At 49.5% G+C, this 16,572-nt stretch overlaps 6 protein-coding genes across 6 annotated transcripts; 4 read left to right on the forward strand and 2 right to left on the reverse strand.

Moving 5' to 3' along the window:
- Positions 1–600: 600 nt before the first annotated feature.
- Positions 601–1,963, forward strand: PV08_07929 (fumarylacetoacetase; the record flags this gene model as incomplete). The annotated part of the gene is made up of 2 exons (XM_016382256.1): positions 601–1,549; positions 1,611–1,963. 2 exons carry the CDS (start codon positions 601–603, stop codon positions 1,961–1,963), a joined length of 1,302 nt encoding a protein of 433 aa, XP_016232959.1.
- An 833-nt stretch (positions 1,964–2,796) lies between these two features.
- PV08_07930 (uncharacterized protein) lies at positions 2,797–4,432 on the reverse strand (the record flags this gene model as incomplete). Its single annotated transcript, XM_016382257.1, has 3 exons — positions 2,797–3,130; positions 3,181–4,252; positions 4,303–4,432. The coding sequence occupies 3 exons, from the start codon at positions 4,430–4,432 to the stop codon at positions 2,797–2,799; spliced, it is 1,536 nt and encodes a 511-aa protein (XP_016232960.1).
- A 543-nt stretch (positions 4,433–4,975) lies between these two features.
- Positions 4,976–10,110, forward strand: PV08_07931 (uncharacterized protein; the record flags this gene model as incomplete). Its single annotated transcript, XM_016382258.1, has 7 exons — positions 4,976–5,048; positions 5,097–5,703; positions 5,762–7,025; positions 7,078–7,615; positions 8,183–8,457; positions 8,530–9,843; positions 9,907–10,110. The coding sequence occupies 7 exons, from the start codon at positions 4,976–4,978 to the stop codon at positions 10,108–10,110; spliced, it is 4,275 nt and encodes a 1,424-aa protein (XP_016232961.1).
- Positions 10,111–10,433: 323 nt separating this feature from the next.
- PV08_07932 (uncharacterized protein) lies at positions 10,434–11,789 on the reverse strand (the record flags this gene model as incomplete). The annotated part of the gene is made up of 1 exon (XM_016382259.1): positions 10,434–11,789. One exon carries the CDS (start codon positions 11,787–11,789, stop codon positions 10,434–10,436), a length of 1,356 nt encoding a protein of 451 aa, XP_016232962.1.
- An 825-nt stretch (positions 11,790–12,614) lies between these two features.
- Positions 12,615–14,456, forward strand: PV08_07933 (uncharacterized protein; the record flags this gene model as incomplete). The annotated part of the gene is made up of 6 exons (XM_016382260.1): positions 12,615–12,811; positions 12,864–12,885; positions 12,939–13,211; positions 13,261–13,455; positions 13,514–13,873; positions 13,920–14,456. The coding sequence occupies 6 exons, from the start codon at positions 12,615–12,617 to the stop codon at positions 14,454–14,456; spliced, it is 1,584 nt and encodes a 527-aa protein (XP_016232963.1).
- Positions 14,457–14,860: 404 nt separating this feature from the next.
- Positions 14,861–16,471, forward strand: PV08_07934 (uncharacterized protein; the record flags this gene model as incomplete). Its single annotated transcript, XM_016382261.1, has 1 exon — positions 14,861–16,471. The coding sequence occupies one exon, from the start codon at positions 14,861–14,863 to the stop codon at positions 16,469–16,471; it is 1,611 nt and encodes a 536-aa protein (XP_016232964.1).
- Positions 16,472–16,572: the final 101 nt, after the last annotated feature.

The raw sequence follows: 16,572 nt of genomic DNA on the forward strand, positions 1-16,572 counted from the left end.
AACGGAAAGGCTACCGACAGTATTGGCGTCTGCGCCGTCTAACTCTTCGTAATTCCCCGGATCAGGATCTCTCGAACTGTAGTAATTATTTCTTTGTGATGGAGGTCTGAAGATTCATATCTTGAGCTTCGAAGAGCTCCGTAAAAAAGAGCCTCTAGCATGGCGTGGTTAGCAGAAGTAGTGTTTGGCGCAGAAGAAGAAAAACATGACGAGTCCGAGAATATATGGCATAGTAGAGCCCGCAGATAGACTAGGATGGTTAGCCTTGTGCACCTTGCATGATAGCCTGGTATGTGGCCAGGAGGCAGGCCGGTTCTAATATCTGATCTTACATTCTACAGTTGTGTATAACTATACTAGAAGGTTAAATTAGCTGAAGCCAAATTGTGATAGGTTAATCTCATGTTAACTGGCAAGGCTGGCTGACCGTCGGATGTTTCCCCGGTTCCCGCCCGTTCTTTGTCTACTACATCAGCACCTCAGGCCCAGTCCCGCGAATATCTCGATACTATAGAATCTACCAACTACTTTCATCTCCAAAACTGGTTGTCTATTAGCCAGGCTGCGTGAGCAAATCTGTCGGGAAACAGAGCAGTTAATATGGCACCGAAAAGCTGGCTGGATATCCCTCGAGGATCGCATTTTTCACTAGCTAATATTCCCTTCGGCGTTGTAACAACACCGAAATGCAGCGACAGACATGCAGCAATTGCTGTTGGCGATCATGTTCTGGATCTGCACGAGTTTGCTCAGCACCAAGGCTTCTCTGGTCTGGAAGATTCCACCGCTAGCCTGATTGCAAGCTTTTCAAAGCCTGTACTCAATGACTTCGCGGCTCTTGGTCAGGAGGTCCACACCAATGTCCGTCGATATCTACAAGAAATCTTGAAATACGACACCCGATTTCCCTCCTTGCTGAAATCCAATGTCGGAGCAAAGGAGTCCTGTCTATTCCACAAAGATCAAGTCAAAATGCACTTGCCCATGAAAATTGCGGGCTTCAGCGATTTCTTTGCCGGCAAACATCACGCCTACAAGTGTGGTCGTATCCTTAGGGATCCTAGCAAGGCTTTATCGGCTAACTATTTTCATCTTCCCATCGCCTATCACTCGAGGGCTTCGTCAGTGATCGTTTCAGGGACCGATATTCGCCGACCGTTGGGACAATTCTTGCAGAATCCCTCCGATAAAGAGCCGAGCTTCGGTCCTTGCAGTCAGCTAGACATTGAGGTCGAACTGGGAGCACTAATTTGCCGTGGGAACAGCCTAGGTGAGGCAATTGACGTCAACAAGGCAGATGAGTACATCTTTGGCTTTGTTTGTCTGAATGACTGGGGTGCTCGGGATTTCTACAGCTGGGAAGCGGTGCCTCTAGGGGCATTCAATTCAAAATCATTCGCAACCACTATCAGTGCTTGGGTCATTTTAAAAGATGCTCTTGAACCATTCCGTGTCAAGGGCATCGAAAACGACACGAAGCTGCATCCCTATCTCCAGCAGAGAACGGTAGAAAATGTTTATGATATGAAGTTAGAAACTTCAATTCGAGGTCAGTTAAAATTATAGTCTATTTTGATTTAACGAACTACGTGCTGATCTAGAAATTTTAGCATCAAATGGTGATTCTGGAATCTTGTCGCGAACGAATGGACGTTATCTCGTATTCTCATTCGAACAAATGATAGCTCACCACACAGTCAGCGGGTGCCCATTGGAAGTGGGAGACTTAATAGCGTCAGGAACACTTGCTGGTCCCGAACCTGGGAGTTTTGGGTGTTTCCTCGAAGGCAGTAATGGAGGCAAGCAGGGTATTGACATTTCCGCCACAATGAGGCGAACTTATCTGGAGGATGGAGATAGTATCAATATCCGGGGATGGTGTGGCGAGGACGACTTAAGCTTGGTCGGCTTTGGCGATTGTGAAGGAACCATTTTGCCACCTATAAGACCGGCCTGGATGTGATGTGTGTGATGAACGGCAGATTATAGGTTTCAGGATCAGGAGAGGGAGTCCAACATGTCGCTCAATCCTCGGCGGCGAAGTCGAAATCATAGCTGGAGCTTGGAAGCCATAGATGATCAAGCTATAGTAGTCTTCAACTGCGATGTCTACTGTTCTTCGTACAAGATAGTGTAAAAGATACGTATAATTACCACTCCGACAGTACTGTGCGAACGCAATCAATGTTGCTATTCGCATTGCACTGACAATGAAGATATGTTTATCGCATTCTGTCGCACCGATAAACGGAAACCTTACTGCCAGCTTTCCGACCTGAAGTGTCGCCTGGTATCGGAATGGCTGACTGGCGGTCTGTGGCCATCAAGCACGCACTCATAGTGAAGCTTAGAAAAGTTCAAGGTACCCTTCATTACCAGATTGTAACTCTCCGCTTACTGCGCTGATGGATGGATAACATTCACGTCGACCTTATGGAGGAAGTTGTAGTCTCAATGCAAACCAGATATAGCAATAACTAACATGATCTTCACCATGGTAGAAGAGACGCTAGACGTCCATAACCGCGCAAGTCTAATTCCGGCAGGAACACTTCGGTCATCGAATCAATTGATTGCCTAACCTATCTGAGGTTTGAGTCCTTCCCGTGCCCCATGCATAGAGGAATGGAAGACAAAGCCGCATTTCCAGTTAAATCCTTTTCGCTCTCACAGTTGCATCGGTACCTAGGATGTTGTGAAGACCAGCATGTCTAAAGCCTATTTTCCAGTACCTGCCTGATTGCGCGCCCCGAAAAGTTGTCGCTTGGCCACCACCAAGATCTAACCTGTCTACAGTTACACCTTCTCCCTTTTTGGCTCCACATCCACCACCTCAGCTGCTTCGTCTGCATTCAGCACTTCGACCTCCGGTCCGTCAAAGACAAAGACCATCTGTTCGAGAGTGTGACCTCGTGTTTCGGGGTAGCAGAAGATGGCCAGAAAGAGAAACGCAATCAAGAACACGATGAAGATAAAGTAGTACTTCCATCCAATGTGCTCCAGGCCAATGGGGTTGACAAACGTGTTGAAAATACCGATCAGGACGCCTGTCGTCCACATGACGCTGAAACCTCGGTTTCGTAGTCGATAAGGCCAAATCTCAAGACAATATGATATCAGCAAGGGTGTTCTATAACAAGTTAGCTGGCGAAACCCAAATGCGTAGGAGATCGGACATACAGTGCGATATCATAGCCCGCAAAAAAGATAAAAAGGAATGGGATAACGGTGGTCCCCACGGCGGAATTTCCTGTGTTGGCAAAGGAACCTGAAAGCCCAGTGATGATGATGTAGCTTGTGAGCATTACCGCAGCAGAGGTGATAAATAGTGGTCGGCGTCCCAACCTTTCAACAGATGCCGCTGCAGCAACGGCCCAAAGGAGATTCCATATCTGTAGGCATCCAGAAATCAGAGTTTGATTTGTTACGCTGGTGATTCCAACAGTGTCGAGAACCAGGGTAAGATAGTAAGAAACGACTCCATTGCCGCTCCACTGACTGAAAACACCCAAAGAGACGGATATAAGAAGTCGCCATCGATTTCCTCTTGTTTTGAGCAGGTCTAGATAGCTCGTGGTCGCATGTGCTTGTTGTTCGGCTTTGATAGTATTTACTATCTCCTCGGTCTCAAACTTAACTAGTGGGGAGTCCACATCGCCACCAGCGTGATATTTGGCCAGAAACTTGGTTGCATCGTCAATGCGATCCATGGATGCATGCCACCGAGGTGATTCGGGTGCCATTAGCACACCTGGAAGCGCCAAACAGGGGAGTAGGATCTGAACGACCGATGGAATTCTCCAAGCCCAGTTGGTTGAATAGTTCCTTGTTCCGAATGTCACCCACGCTGCAACGATGCTGCCAACGTAGAAGCCACACTGAAAGCACGAGGCCGCGACCGGTCGATGAGTTGGGTAGGCGATTTCATTGATAATGAGAGGTGCTCCGTTCGCAAAAAACCCTGCTGCAGCACCAATTAGGCCGCGGGAAGCAATGAAGCTCCCCCGATCTGGAGCTGCAGTCCCAAGGGCCGTGCCAGCAACGAGAAAGACATAGCCGGCGTAAACACCGGTCTTACGGCCGTACTTATTGCATGCCCAAGAGGCGGCGAGGAAGGCGAGACCGTTGCAGATCCAATAGATTCCGTTGAAGAAGCCAAGCCAGGAGCCGGTAGGGTTCCCCATGAATGAGTTCCAGACGGGAAGAGCTTGAAGTCCATTCATCAAGGAACCATCATAGCCGTTAGACGATGCTGGTACAATCAGTGATTCAGTGGTCAAATAGGTTGATCACAGAACTTACACAGCAGGACTAGAGAGAAGATAGTGAAATTTAGCTTCACCAAATGACCTTTCGTATACCACGGTCGTCCATCAGTTGGCAGTACTGACGCCAGGTGATGGGTAACGGTGTCCGTTTCTGTGGCGCCCATTATTTCGATGACTGGAAGGTTGTTAAAGTGAAAACCTTTCGAGATAGTTGTGGAGAAGAACAAAAAGGATGATGATGGTGAAGATCATGATCTCCTCCGTGTGTCTCGACGGGGGTTTTTATATACTTGGCGGCTATGACTAGCTGGGTACAGAGGATATCAGTCTCCAGGAGACCCTTTCAACGTCTCCGTCCTCATCGCAATAGCCAGTGCGCTCGGCGGAGAATTGGCGGAGAATTGGCGGCGAATTACACAAGTGCAGAGGGGGGAAATAGATAACGGGTGACCCGGGGAGCAACCCGGAAGCGGGAAATAAACCGGCATAGAGATTAGCATCACCAACCATTGCCCCGTACATTCACAAGGATTGGTGGAAACTCTGGCATCGCAAGGCCAACGTCGTTTGAGAGATATCTCTCGACGATAACAGTGAGCAGTGAAGCTCCTGAATGTGCTCGATAGCACAAGGCAGGGTGTTTTTGAGGCTTTCGCTGAGTCCTTCGATCCAGACTACTCGTGTCCGGTCCTTCCTTTCCCAGAGCCATGTATGACAAACTTGCTGTTGATGAATTGCTGCTCAGCCTATCAGTGGATGAAAAAGTATCTCTCACCTCAGGTGTGTACTATAGCGAGAGGTGTTGATTCTTGTTTAATTCCTTGACAGGGAGAGACTTCTGGCACACGACCCCGATCCCGTCTCGTGGTATACCTTCTATACGACTTTCTGATGGCCCGAATGGTATCCGTGGAACGCGGATCTTTGACAGCACGCCCTCGGCCTGCCTGCCTTGCGGAACCGCCCTGGGAGCGACGTTCGATGTAGGGCTGATGATCGAGCTAGGGCATTTACAAGCCGAAGAAGCAAAGGCCAAGGGAGCGGTGGTTGCCCTCGGGCCGACTCTCAATATCCAGAGAGGACCGCTGGGGGGCCGTGGTTTTGAATCATTTTCAGAAGATCCATTGCTCTCTGGTGTCATGGCCGGCCACTACTGTTGCGGCATACAACAAATAAACATTGCCGCCACTCTCAAGCACTTCGTCTGTAATGACATGGAACATGAACGAACAGCCGTCAACGTGCTGGTTACTCAGCGTGCCCTCCGCGAGATATACCTGTTGCCGTTTATGCTTGCAATTTCCATAGGCAACCCCTGTGCCATCATGACAGCATACAACAAAGTCAACGGTAAACATGTTTCGGAGGATTCGGCTCTCTTACGAAAGATCCTAAGGGATGAGTGGGGTTACCAAGGTCTAGTTATGAGTGACTGGTGAGTTCTCTTTTGGTGGATTAATGCTTATGATCCTTTGCATCACTGATTTTATCAGGTTTGGTACCTATAGTACTACAGAGTCGATAGAAGCCGGGGTTGATCTTGAGATGCCTGGTCCAGGTCGATTCAGAGGGCCTGCATTATCCCAAGCTGTGAGAGCCAAGAAGGTCAAGGAGTCACAGCTTGATGATTGCGTACGGAGAGTTTTAAACTTGCTGAACTACTCAACAGGATCTGGAGTTCCAGAGAATGCCATTGAAAAATCGTTGAATCGTGCAGAGGACCAGCTGCTGCTCAGGCGAGCTGCGGCTGAATCCATTGTCCTCCTGAAAAATGAAAATCACGTTTTGCCATTCTCAAAGTCCAAGAAGACGGCTATCATCGGCCCAAATGCCAAAGTAGTCGCTTTCTGTGGAGGTGGCAGTGCGTCCCTGACACCATACTACAGCGTTTCGCCATACGAGGCAATTTCACATCGGTGTGAAAATACCGTGTACAGTCAAGGCTCCAAGGGGTACAAGCTACTACCTCAACTCGGGAATGTTCTTCGGACAGAACAGGGCGTACAAGGCTTCAACTGGAGAGCCTTCAATGAACCTGCGCCGGTGGTCGGCCGGAAAGTGATAGAGGAGCGCATCCTTAGAGATACAAACATGTTCTTCCTCGATTATGAGCATGAAGATCTAGCCCCTATTTGGTATTCACAATCAGAAGGCATCTTCACTCCAGACGAGAGCGGTATCTACGACTTTGGTCTTGCAGTCGAAGGCACTGCAAAACTGTATGTTGATGATGTACTTCTGGTCAGCAACGACGAAAATCAGACACCAGGAGAAACTCTATTTGGCTCGGGAACCATCGAAGAAATCAGCAGCAAAGAACTTACTGCTGGTCAAGATTACCGGATTCGTGTGGAATGGGGGTGCGCACGCACAAGCAGGTTACCACCTTCTGGTTCTGTGGGCGGTAAGCAAGGAGGCTTGAGGTTTGGGGCGTACAGACAGATCGATCCTGTTCAAGCGATTGAAGATGCCGTAGAAGTTGCCAGAACTGCAGATCAAGTGGTTCTTCTTGTTGGTCTGAACGGAGAGTGGGAGTCAGAGGGCATCGACCGTAAGAATCTGGAACTGCCCCCCCACACGGACGCCCTTGTGGCGAGAGTCTTGTCAGTCAACGCAAATACGGCGGTCGTGATTCAGACTGGGACAACAGTTGAGATGCCTTGGATTGATGAGGCAAAAGCTGTTATCCATGCTTGGTTTGGGGGAAATGAGACTGGAAATGGCATTGCTGACGTCGTTTTTGGAGACGTTAATCCAGTACGATTGCATTTGTTGAATATTCTCGAGGTCAAAGCTAACACTGACTCAGAGCGGCAAACTACCTTTATCCATACCACGTCGACTTCAAGACAATCCCACATATCTCAACTTTCGGTCCGAGGGGGGACGTGTTTTATACGGCGAAGATGTATATGTCGGATACCGTTACTACGACAAGGTCAACGTGGAACCTCTTTTCCCGTTTGGACACGGCCTGTCCTACTCCATCTTCAAGCTCCACAGTCTTCATGTTCAGGTGGACGATACCATCAGGCTCTCGTTGCATGTATCCAACTTGGGCTCCTATGCTGGGGCTGAAGTTGTCCAAGTCTACGTTGCGCCAAGATCGGCCTCCATTGAAAGGCCTGTCAAAGAGCTCAAGGGGTTTCAAAAAGTACACCTCCAATCTCAGGAAACACGGCAGATCGTGATAGAAATGAATACGGTGCTCTCAACGAGCTACTTTGATGAGACTCGTGACCAATGGTGCAGCGAGGCTGGGGAGTACAATGTGTTGATTGGCACCAGCAGTGCCGAGACTCCTCTGCAACACTTATTCAAGACGAGTAGGACGAAGTATTGGTCAGGTCTGACGCCCTAGAATCAATCAAGGATGCACTCCTCGCAGTGCCAGATGCAATGTAACAAGCGATCAACAGCTTCAATTGATGCGGTGTATCGAGATACAGAAGTGTCAAGCCATTGGGACCTGTCCAAGGAATGGTATAGCGAGGGAAATCCCTACAGGTGGCGCGCTATAAGCTACGGAAACTAGGACTTCAGAGCGTGTTGCCGCTAAATCTAGATCGCCAGATTAGGATTTTTCAGTAAGATTCAAAATAGGCGCAGTGAGTTTAGCATAGTCTCAATGCATTAAAAAGTAACACTTCGTACGTGAGCCGAGGCCTAAAATGAGCCAACGAGATGGCTTGTCTACAGTCCCCGTTACCGGCACACACCCGCAATGGCGCATGTCTGAGGGGTGCCCCGGGATTGTTATCGGTTACGGCTCAAGACTCTTATCTTGACCTCGAAACTCTTATCTTGACCTCGTCGCCCGATCACAGAGGGAAGACCCGTATAATGCCGGGGCTGCCATCAAGCTTTACTTCGATCGTGCTCCCGTACCTCAGAACCAAGATTTCCAGAGGAAGCGCTGGATATGGATGCGAGTCAGAACTCTGCAGTACCGTCCCTTGTTCCGAAGCCAGACACTAGGGCTTCCACGCACCAAGCCTGCGATGCTTGTCGCCACAGAAAGCGTAGATGCAGTTTTTCTACGGCGAACAGTCCGATATGGAATTACACAGTACCATCATCAGAGTCAGCGACGAGGTGTAACAATTGTGAAAAATGGGGCTATCGGTGTACATTCCTTCTGCCACTGAGGGTTCGTGGCCCGAAGAGGAAAACGAATCACCACCCTCTCGTAAATCTTTCAGCTTCGTTGAAAAACGAGACGAATGCACAAACTTGCGAGATTCTTCCAGCTTCGTTGAAGGGCGGGGGGGAAGTAGAACCTGATATGTCAAACAGTCAAAGCCCGTTCTCACCACGCTCATTACTGAGCCTTTCTTCTCATGGTAATGAGGATTCGGCATGGCTGATGACGACTGCACTTGAGACAACCTCTCCCACATGGGATAGGCCGACATATCCAACCGACCTACTATGCCCGCGAAGCCTAGTGCTCTACATTCTTTCCGACTATCTAAAGTACGTCTATCCGCTGCTTCCTGTGGTACATCGGCCAACATTTGAGATCAATCTCAACGACAATCGTGATCAATTTGATGAAGAATTCTTTTCCTTGATCATTTCTTTATGCGCTGCCACAGTCGCACTTCTACCGTCCAGATTCCAGTCATACCTTGATTTCATGGCGCCCTTACCATTTTCCACGCGCACAGATATGATCAGTCATTGTTATAAGATCCATCAAAGCTTCAAAAACACACGATATTTCGACACAATCAGCCACGGGAAATGGGCAAGTACCTTTTTGTTGTCAATAGCATTCCAGCAGGTGGGGAATGCCAATCTGTTGCGGATGCTGGAAGTTGAAGCTATGCAGTTATTGCGAATGCTAGAAGTTCAATACGTCTCAAGCCATACGAGCCTCAACGCTGTTGAGGTCCAGCTACGCAAGAAAGCGTTTTGGCTAATGTTTTTTGGCTATGTTCATAATACTCAGAATCCACGCAATGAACGACTGAGCTTTCTGGACCCTGAGATCCTACATAGGATCTGCGTCGAGGAGCTCATCCCTGCTCCTGTTGACGACGAATTCATCACTACATCTGGCATACTTCCGTGCGCCGAGGCCTTGGAGACCGGATCATTGACGGCAGGCTTCAATATAAATATTCGTCTCTTTTGTGCTGCCATCGAACGCCAGCATACATCCTGCTTCTGCTGCTCCAACGAAGATGCTAGGGTGCGTCTGGATTCGCTCAACGATCAGCTACACAACGTCAAATACATGCTTGACACTTTGATGCCTCCTCACAGCCCTTGGAATAGAAAGGTCACCAATGGAGACGAAATAGAAACCATTCAACGTGAGATACTTCTGGCTAATATTCATATTACACATTTATGGGTCCAGAGTGCGATCCTTTGTCAGATTGATGCCATCTTAAGCGAGCAAACAGGGTTACCATATCCGCCAAAACTTGATCGGACAGAGCCTCCGGAAGTTACAATAAACTCCACGCTGTGGTTGTGGGATAAACAAGAGGATGTTTGTCGACAAATGTTGCAAACCTTGCGTTCATTTTCTCTGTCAGCTCTAGAGCCAAACGGAATCTCAGTGGTTAGTACGCTTCAGATCTCGATTGCGAGTAAGCATTCTCTGACTTCTGCTTCAAATACACAGGTATACAAAGCCCGGGACATGGCTGTTCCGCTACTTGCTTGTCCATTCGATGCCGATGACAAGCGAGGGCGACGGGCAAGGGAGTTTCTGCGCGAGTTTTGTAGTTTCTTATCAATTTTGGATGGTAGCAAAACTGTCCACACAGCAAGTCTGCGGAGTTGGGTCGATCTGGGTCAACAAAGGTCGTCTGTCTCGCCTCCTTGAGCCATGACACGATAGCGAAGGAAAGATGCATATTTTGCAAAGACACAGCAATTGGCAATATAGCCACAAACTTATGAAAAGCACCCGGCGCCCTAGAAAAGTCACCATCAAGCTATATGTACTATTTCCCCTCAAGCATTGTCCCTTGTGACATCTTTGTTGTCATGTACCAGGATTCGCAGGGAAGAGCAATGTGAGCCAGGCCAATGTGTGGGAAGCAGTCAATTGCAACGTAACAGGAAAATGCTCATACTGCTGTAACGCCACTTCGGCCCTACCCAGTGGTAGAGCGAAGAAACCAGTAGACTCTACGAAGGATTGCTCTAGCCCACCAACTGGGCGAATTCCCTCCATTGTTGATCGTTTACCAGACCAACAAAATCGTCCATGAACGTGCTTGCTGCGATATGCATGTCTCCCTTGTGGTTTTTGGGCATGATGTACGTCAGGTCAGGAACACCAGGCAGACGAGCTCGTCTCACAAAATCAACCGTGCCGAGTCCCGGACCAAAGTCACAATTCGACAGCCAGTGCAGCTGGGCCCATGATGAACATATGAAATCTCTGCCGGGTTTGGCCTTTGCTCCGTAAAATATGGTCGATTTATCCTCGGTGGATTTAATCAGTGTGGCCAAGCTGCGCACAAAGTGATCGTCCACCTCACGTAACGACTTTCTAACCTTGACCGCCAGATCGGCAAACGACGACTCGCAGATATCCTGAGCTGTGGACCACTTTGTGTCGGCGAGAGAAACAAGGTGGCCCAGATAGCCGTCAGGTACGGGGGGTTTCAGGATCGAGCGCGAGTCGACTGCCCGGTACAGATGAACCTCCTCGTCTGGCGCCACTCGCCCAGCAGCAACGCGAACTGCCGTGAGACGTTGAACGAGGAACGCCGTTAAAGCATCATTGGTGGAAACCCACTCACTCCCACTAGATGCAGTCTTTTTGAGCTGGGCTAAACCCTCGCCCGTAAACCGCCAGTAATTCCAGGGCAACGCCCTGGGGGGACCAGCAGTAGTCTGGGAGGGTGTGAGAGTCGATGGCCGGCGCATAACATCGTGAGAGGCAGAAGCCTCTCCAGGTTTAAGAAGTGGTACGATGCTATCCGCGTCGAGGTTTTCGGCCGCTAGTAAAGTAGGGTCGAGCTCGTCTCCTCTCCCAGCGGCGGCAAACATCTTCAAGACGGTACCTTGTCCATTCATATCCAGGGCGTTGTGCATGCAAGCAAAGCACAGCAGCAGCCCACCCTTGACAAAGTTGGCCTGGACTATAAAGACCGGAAACTCGGTTTCTGGCCCGTACGCGTATCCCATACCCTTCATGGGGCACAGAATATCACCATCCAGCATGAAGAAGGGAGCGTCAGCTTTGAGGATCTCATCGTAAGAAGGACAAAGGTCACTGCAGTCCTTTCGTCTCACAGGAGATTTGTTCTCATGAGGTGGGTACGGCACAATTTCGTAGGTGCCTGAGTTGGTGGCTGTCCGACCTCGATTGACCACCTGTCCGGCGAGCGAAGGGTATGCAGAGAGCAATCGCAATGCTGCAGAGTCCAGGGTCGAGAGGACCTGATCGCGACTCGATCCCTGCCGGTCTGGGAATCCCAAAAGGATCAATGTGTAGGTGTCCCAGCATAGCTGACCAAAAATGCCGGGTTGTCGCAATTTCGCGGTCATATCTTCGGCTTTGCTAGCACAGGGGAAAGTAATCGAGACAATCCGAAAGCCTCCTTACAGGCGGCATACATGTGTGTGTTCGTCCTTTCAACGGAACTCACAATTAAGCAATATCAAAGCGGTCCCACAGCTTCTTGTAACCAAGTGACCTCTGAAACCCAGTTACGGAGCAGAGTCAATGATTTTGGAGACGGTTTTCAGTGTGGCTAAGGTCATCGATGACATGTGGAGTTGACCTTCGGAAAGCTCCTTGCAAATCGGAATCTTCACACTTATCTGTCGATTGTGCCTAGACCCCAGTACAAAGAACCCGTATTTGCCCCGATATACCCTTAGCACCAAGGCCATGGTCGCACAGGGCAGATGGTAATTCTCCGCAGATTCAATTCGGCAACGCTCTACCAGCGATAAGAGCGTTGGCTTCCGCGGTGGCGGGCTATACTTTATCGGGATGCATGCAACCGCAACAGCTGGGTATTGTACGATAATGCCCGCTCAATTTAGAATGATCGGTCACCGGATGATTGACCCAAGGAAGAACGCCATGAAGGTAACTGGGGCGCCTGCTCAGGTGTCACTTTTTCCAACCCTGCCGAAGCCTATCGTGGAATTCGAGGCCGGGCTTCTCAGCCCTCATCGGCAGCGAGATGCCCGAGCTTGGTGGGCCTGCCCGCCCAAGGAGTAGTCACATAGCTGAGTCCACATCTTGACCACCATGATTCCAGCCCATACCATGCGAGATTCACTCAGTGTATGACAGATCAGAATCACCGCCTCTAAGTCTGGCACTGTTAAATCGCCTTACTCAGAAAGTTCTTGTGAATCATGCAAAGACCCTGGACAGAGGTCGCCAAAGCAAAGCGTGAGGAACGACAAGCACGCATTTGCAATCACTCCCAGCGGCTAAGTGATTCCGATACCCAGGCCCAGATCACCCGAATAGATAGTGTGAAATTCTTAACAGATCAGTTGGAAAAGGGACATGTCTCAGCAGAAGAAGTTGTCGTGGCTTACGTCGCCAAGTAGGTACAGACACCCTCTACGTTGTTGAGCCTATACCTAATCACAGTTTAGAGCCTGCAAGGCGCAAGCAGAGGTACGCTGTTGCGACTCAATTCTGCTCAGATATGGTTAATTGACTCAGTTTAGACGAATTGTCTTACGGAAATCTGCTTTGATGATGCCATAGCACAAGCAAGAGAGCTTGACACATTCCGGAAAAATGAAGGTCGTTTGAAAGGCCCTCTACATGGTGTCCCGATGTCGTTGAAGGACCAATTTAACGTCAAAGGCTACGACTCAACACTAGGCTACGTTGGCAGAGCTTTCAAGCCGGCCGCTTCTGATGCTCTTCTCGTCGAGGTGCTCAAGGAGCTAGGTGCTATCATTATCGCCAAGACAAACCTGCCCCAAAGTATCATGGTGAGTTCTTTCACGATGTGACTGATTGAATGCATTTTGACATCAGTAGTGGGCGGAGACAGAAAATCCTCTTTGGGGTTTGACAACCCATCCTAAAAACCCCAGATTGACGCCAGGTGGCTCTTCTGGCGGCGAGGCAGCACTATTAGCCCTCCAAGGGTCACTGGTAGGCTGGGGGACTGATATTGGAGGCTCCATCCGCATTCCGAGTCACATGAACGGGCTTTGGGGCTTCAAACCCAGTGTAAGTCTGACCAAGCGCTCTCATTGTTACGAATATGAGACTGACAGCCTTTCAAAAGAGTGGAAGAATGTCATACCAGGGGGTGGAGGTTTCTACAGATGGCCAGCAACATGTACCTTCGGCGGTGGGTCCAATGGCAAGATCATTAGAATCCATAATCATCACCACAAGAGCAGTTCTCAACAGCAAACTCTGGAATATGGATGCTCAGCTACCACCGATTCCCTGGGCCCAAGATGTTCTTGAAGATTTCTCGCAGAAGTCACTGGTGATTGGTTTGATGTTGGATGACGGGACTGTGAGAGTACATCCTCCCATTGCTCGCGTTTTCCAAGACCTTATTGCAAAGCTGAGGAAAGCCGGCCATGAGATTGTCGACTGGGATACGTCCTTGAACGCTGAGTGTGTCGGAATCCAGGTACGATGACCACTTGGAGTAGTAAGAAAGTCTCTGACTATAGCAGGATCGATATTATACTGCAGATGGTGGCGAAGATATCCGCAGAGCCGTTGCTGAGGGCGGAGAGCCATTTCTCCCTCATGTGGAGGCTTTGGTCAATCGTGCACCAGCCCTTTCCGTCTATGAATACTGGCAACTGAACAAAAAGAAGGTGGCTGCGCAGCAATCATATCTCAGACTATGGAGCGAGATCCAAACTCCATCAGGACGTCCAATAGATGTTCTACTCGCACCTACCTTTCCTCACACAGCGGTACCACATCGAACACTTCGTTGGGCTGGTTACACCAAGCTTTTCAACCTCTTAGACTACTCTGCATTGTCATTCCCGGCGGGTAAAGTCACCAAAGGCCTGGATCCAGCTGTGTTGCCAGAGTATGAGCCACGCAATCCTATGGACGCCTGGAACTGGCAATTATACGATCTTGACCTGATGGAAGGTCATGACATAGGCTTGCAGATCATTGGCCGGCGCTTAGAGGAAGAAAAGGTCTTAGGGGCAGCGTTACAGATTGAACGGCTACTTAAGAGTCCGTCATAGCAGGAACCTATGTTTATAGTGTAGGGACGAGTTGTGCAATTCTGCGAAGTGTATCCTTTTCTTGCCTCGTGAAGTTAGGCATCCTATAGAAAAGTTTTTTCAGGCCATTTTATTATATGTTGGTTGTTAAAGTGCTTAGGCGTGAAACTTTGCCTCTGACGCCCGACATGGGACCGTTTTGTCACCACTTATCTTGCATTGACGACTTACGGAGCCAACCATGGGTTCGTGCAGACCTCCGGATGTCGGGATGACTGGCTAGACGTGCCGAAATCGTCCGTTCGCAGCACGCGGTCCTCCCCTCACGTTGTGGAGCTTGTGGACGTCTATAATCTCCCTTCACAGGTCTCGATATCAATGTTTCATCCTTTGTCAGGTCTAATCGCATTCTCCTCCCTTGTACTATGGGCTATCAGCGGGAGAATTATATCTTCAATGCGTCCCAGCTGGGGTACATTGAGGGTTTGACCATACTTTCGAACGACAACCCTGTCCTTCGCTATTTTGGTGGCATACCTTACGCCTTGCCTCCCATCGGTCCCTATCGGTTTCGGGCTCCTCGAAAGCTCCCACCTCTCTACAGATACGGCACTAAGGCAAACCCTGGACGCTTCACAGGTAGTGCAGCGACATGTCCGCAGCCCCCAAGCCGGGTACCGCCTGACCCAGCCCTCTTTGATGAGGATTGCCTGCAGCTTAATATTTGGCTGCCTGCTAACGGACCGCAAGAAGGGCTGTGGCCGGTACTGTTCTACCTCCATGGCGGCTTCTTGCAGTGGGGAAGTCCCAACTGGGGGCCCGAGGCCCTAGTGCGACTGATCAGCGAGTCTGCTTTCCGTGGCATTGTTGTTATGCCGGCATATAGACTTAATGCGCTCGGCTTTCTGACGGGGAAAGAGCTTGCTGACGAGAGCCAGGGTGGCATTCATGGCCCATTAGGGAACATGGGCTTTTGGGATCAACGGACAGCTTTAGAATGGGTCTCCCAGAACATTCACGCCTTTGGCGGAGATTCGAACAACATCACCGTTGGTGGGTACTCAGCTGGTGGACTTTCAGCCTTTCAGCAGCTGGCGTACGAACTTTACCAGAAGCCAGATATCGAAGCAATAATCAGAAGGGTCTTTATGCTATCGAATAGCCCTGGTGTTGAACCCAAGCCTCTGTCAGATCACCAAAAGCAATTCGACGAGTATATCTCACGACTTGGTATTCCGCTCAACTTGGACCCTGCTCGCAAACTAGAAAGACTGCGAGCGCTTCCTTACCAGAGGTTGGTAGATGTCCAGAGTGAAATGACGACATCTGAGTTTCGAGCACTGGCTGATGGCCATTTCTATCCGCGAGACCTTCGCGGCAATATTAACAACGGTGACTTCGCAAAGCGGATGAAGAATCGCAATGTTAATTTGCTGCTTGGCGAATGCAAAGAAGAGCACGCTTCGTATCGAGGCTGGCGTACGCCGGAAAATACTTACGCAGGCCTATACAATCGCCTTAGTGGAGAATATTCCGAGGGAGTGGCTCAAAAGCTCATGGAACATTACTGCAAACCCATGCAGTCCCTCCCATCTTCTTACAAAGATTGGCAAGACCTCTTTGGTTACATCTATGCGGACATCCAAGTCTATCATCTCCAGAGAGGATTCTTAAACACACTCTTCAAAGGCGGTCTAGAACCAGGCAAAGATGTACTCCGATATCGTTTTGATCGACGGCTGGGCTGCGTTGATGAGATAATGCCTATTGAGTGGGGAGTCACACACGCAACCGACGTGCCTCTATGGTTTTGGGGAATGAACTTATCGAACGGTCTGACAGAACAGGAAAAGTCCTGGTTGGATGCTTGGAACAAAGATTTCGCTGCCTTCGTGGATGGGAAGCCAGTAAGATGGGGGCCAAGGAAGCCGAAGGAAATGAGAAGATGGAGGAGCGATGGTGGAACGGATATTTGGGAAGATGACAGGTGGGAAAAGGGTCTGGAAGTCTGGGAGCTATTGAACGGCGGACATTGATAATGGGCCACGGTTGTTTACAGCTTAGTCTACCAGTACAAGCGTATGCACATTTTGTCCAAATATCCATGAAGCCTGTACCCATGCGCCTGCAGAGTAAG

The sequence above is a fragment of the Exophiala spinifera genome (assembly GCF_000836115.1).
Source record: "Exophiala spinifera strain CBS 89968 unplaced genomic scaffold supercont1.6, whole genome shotgun sequence".
Classification (NCBI taxonomy): domain Eukaryota; kingdom Fungi; phylum Ascomycota; class Eurotiomycetes; order Chaetothyriales; family Herpotrichiellaceae; genus Exophiala; species Exophiala spinifera.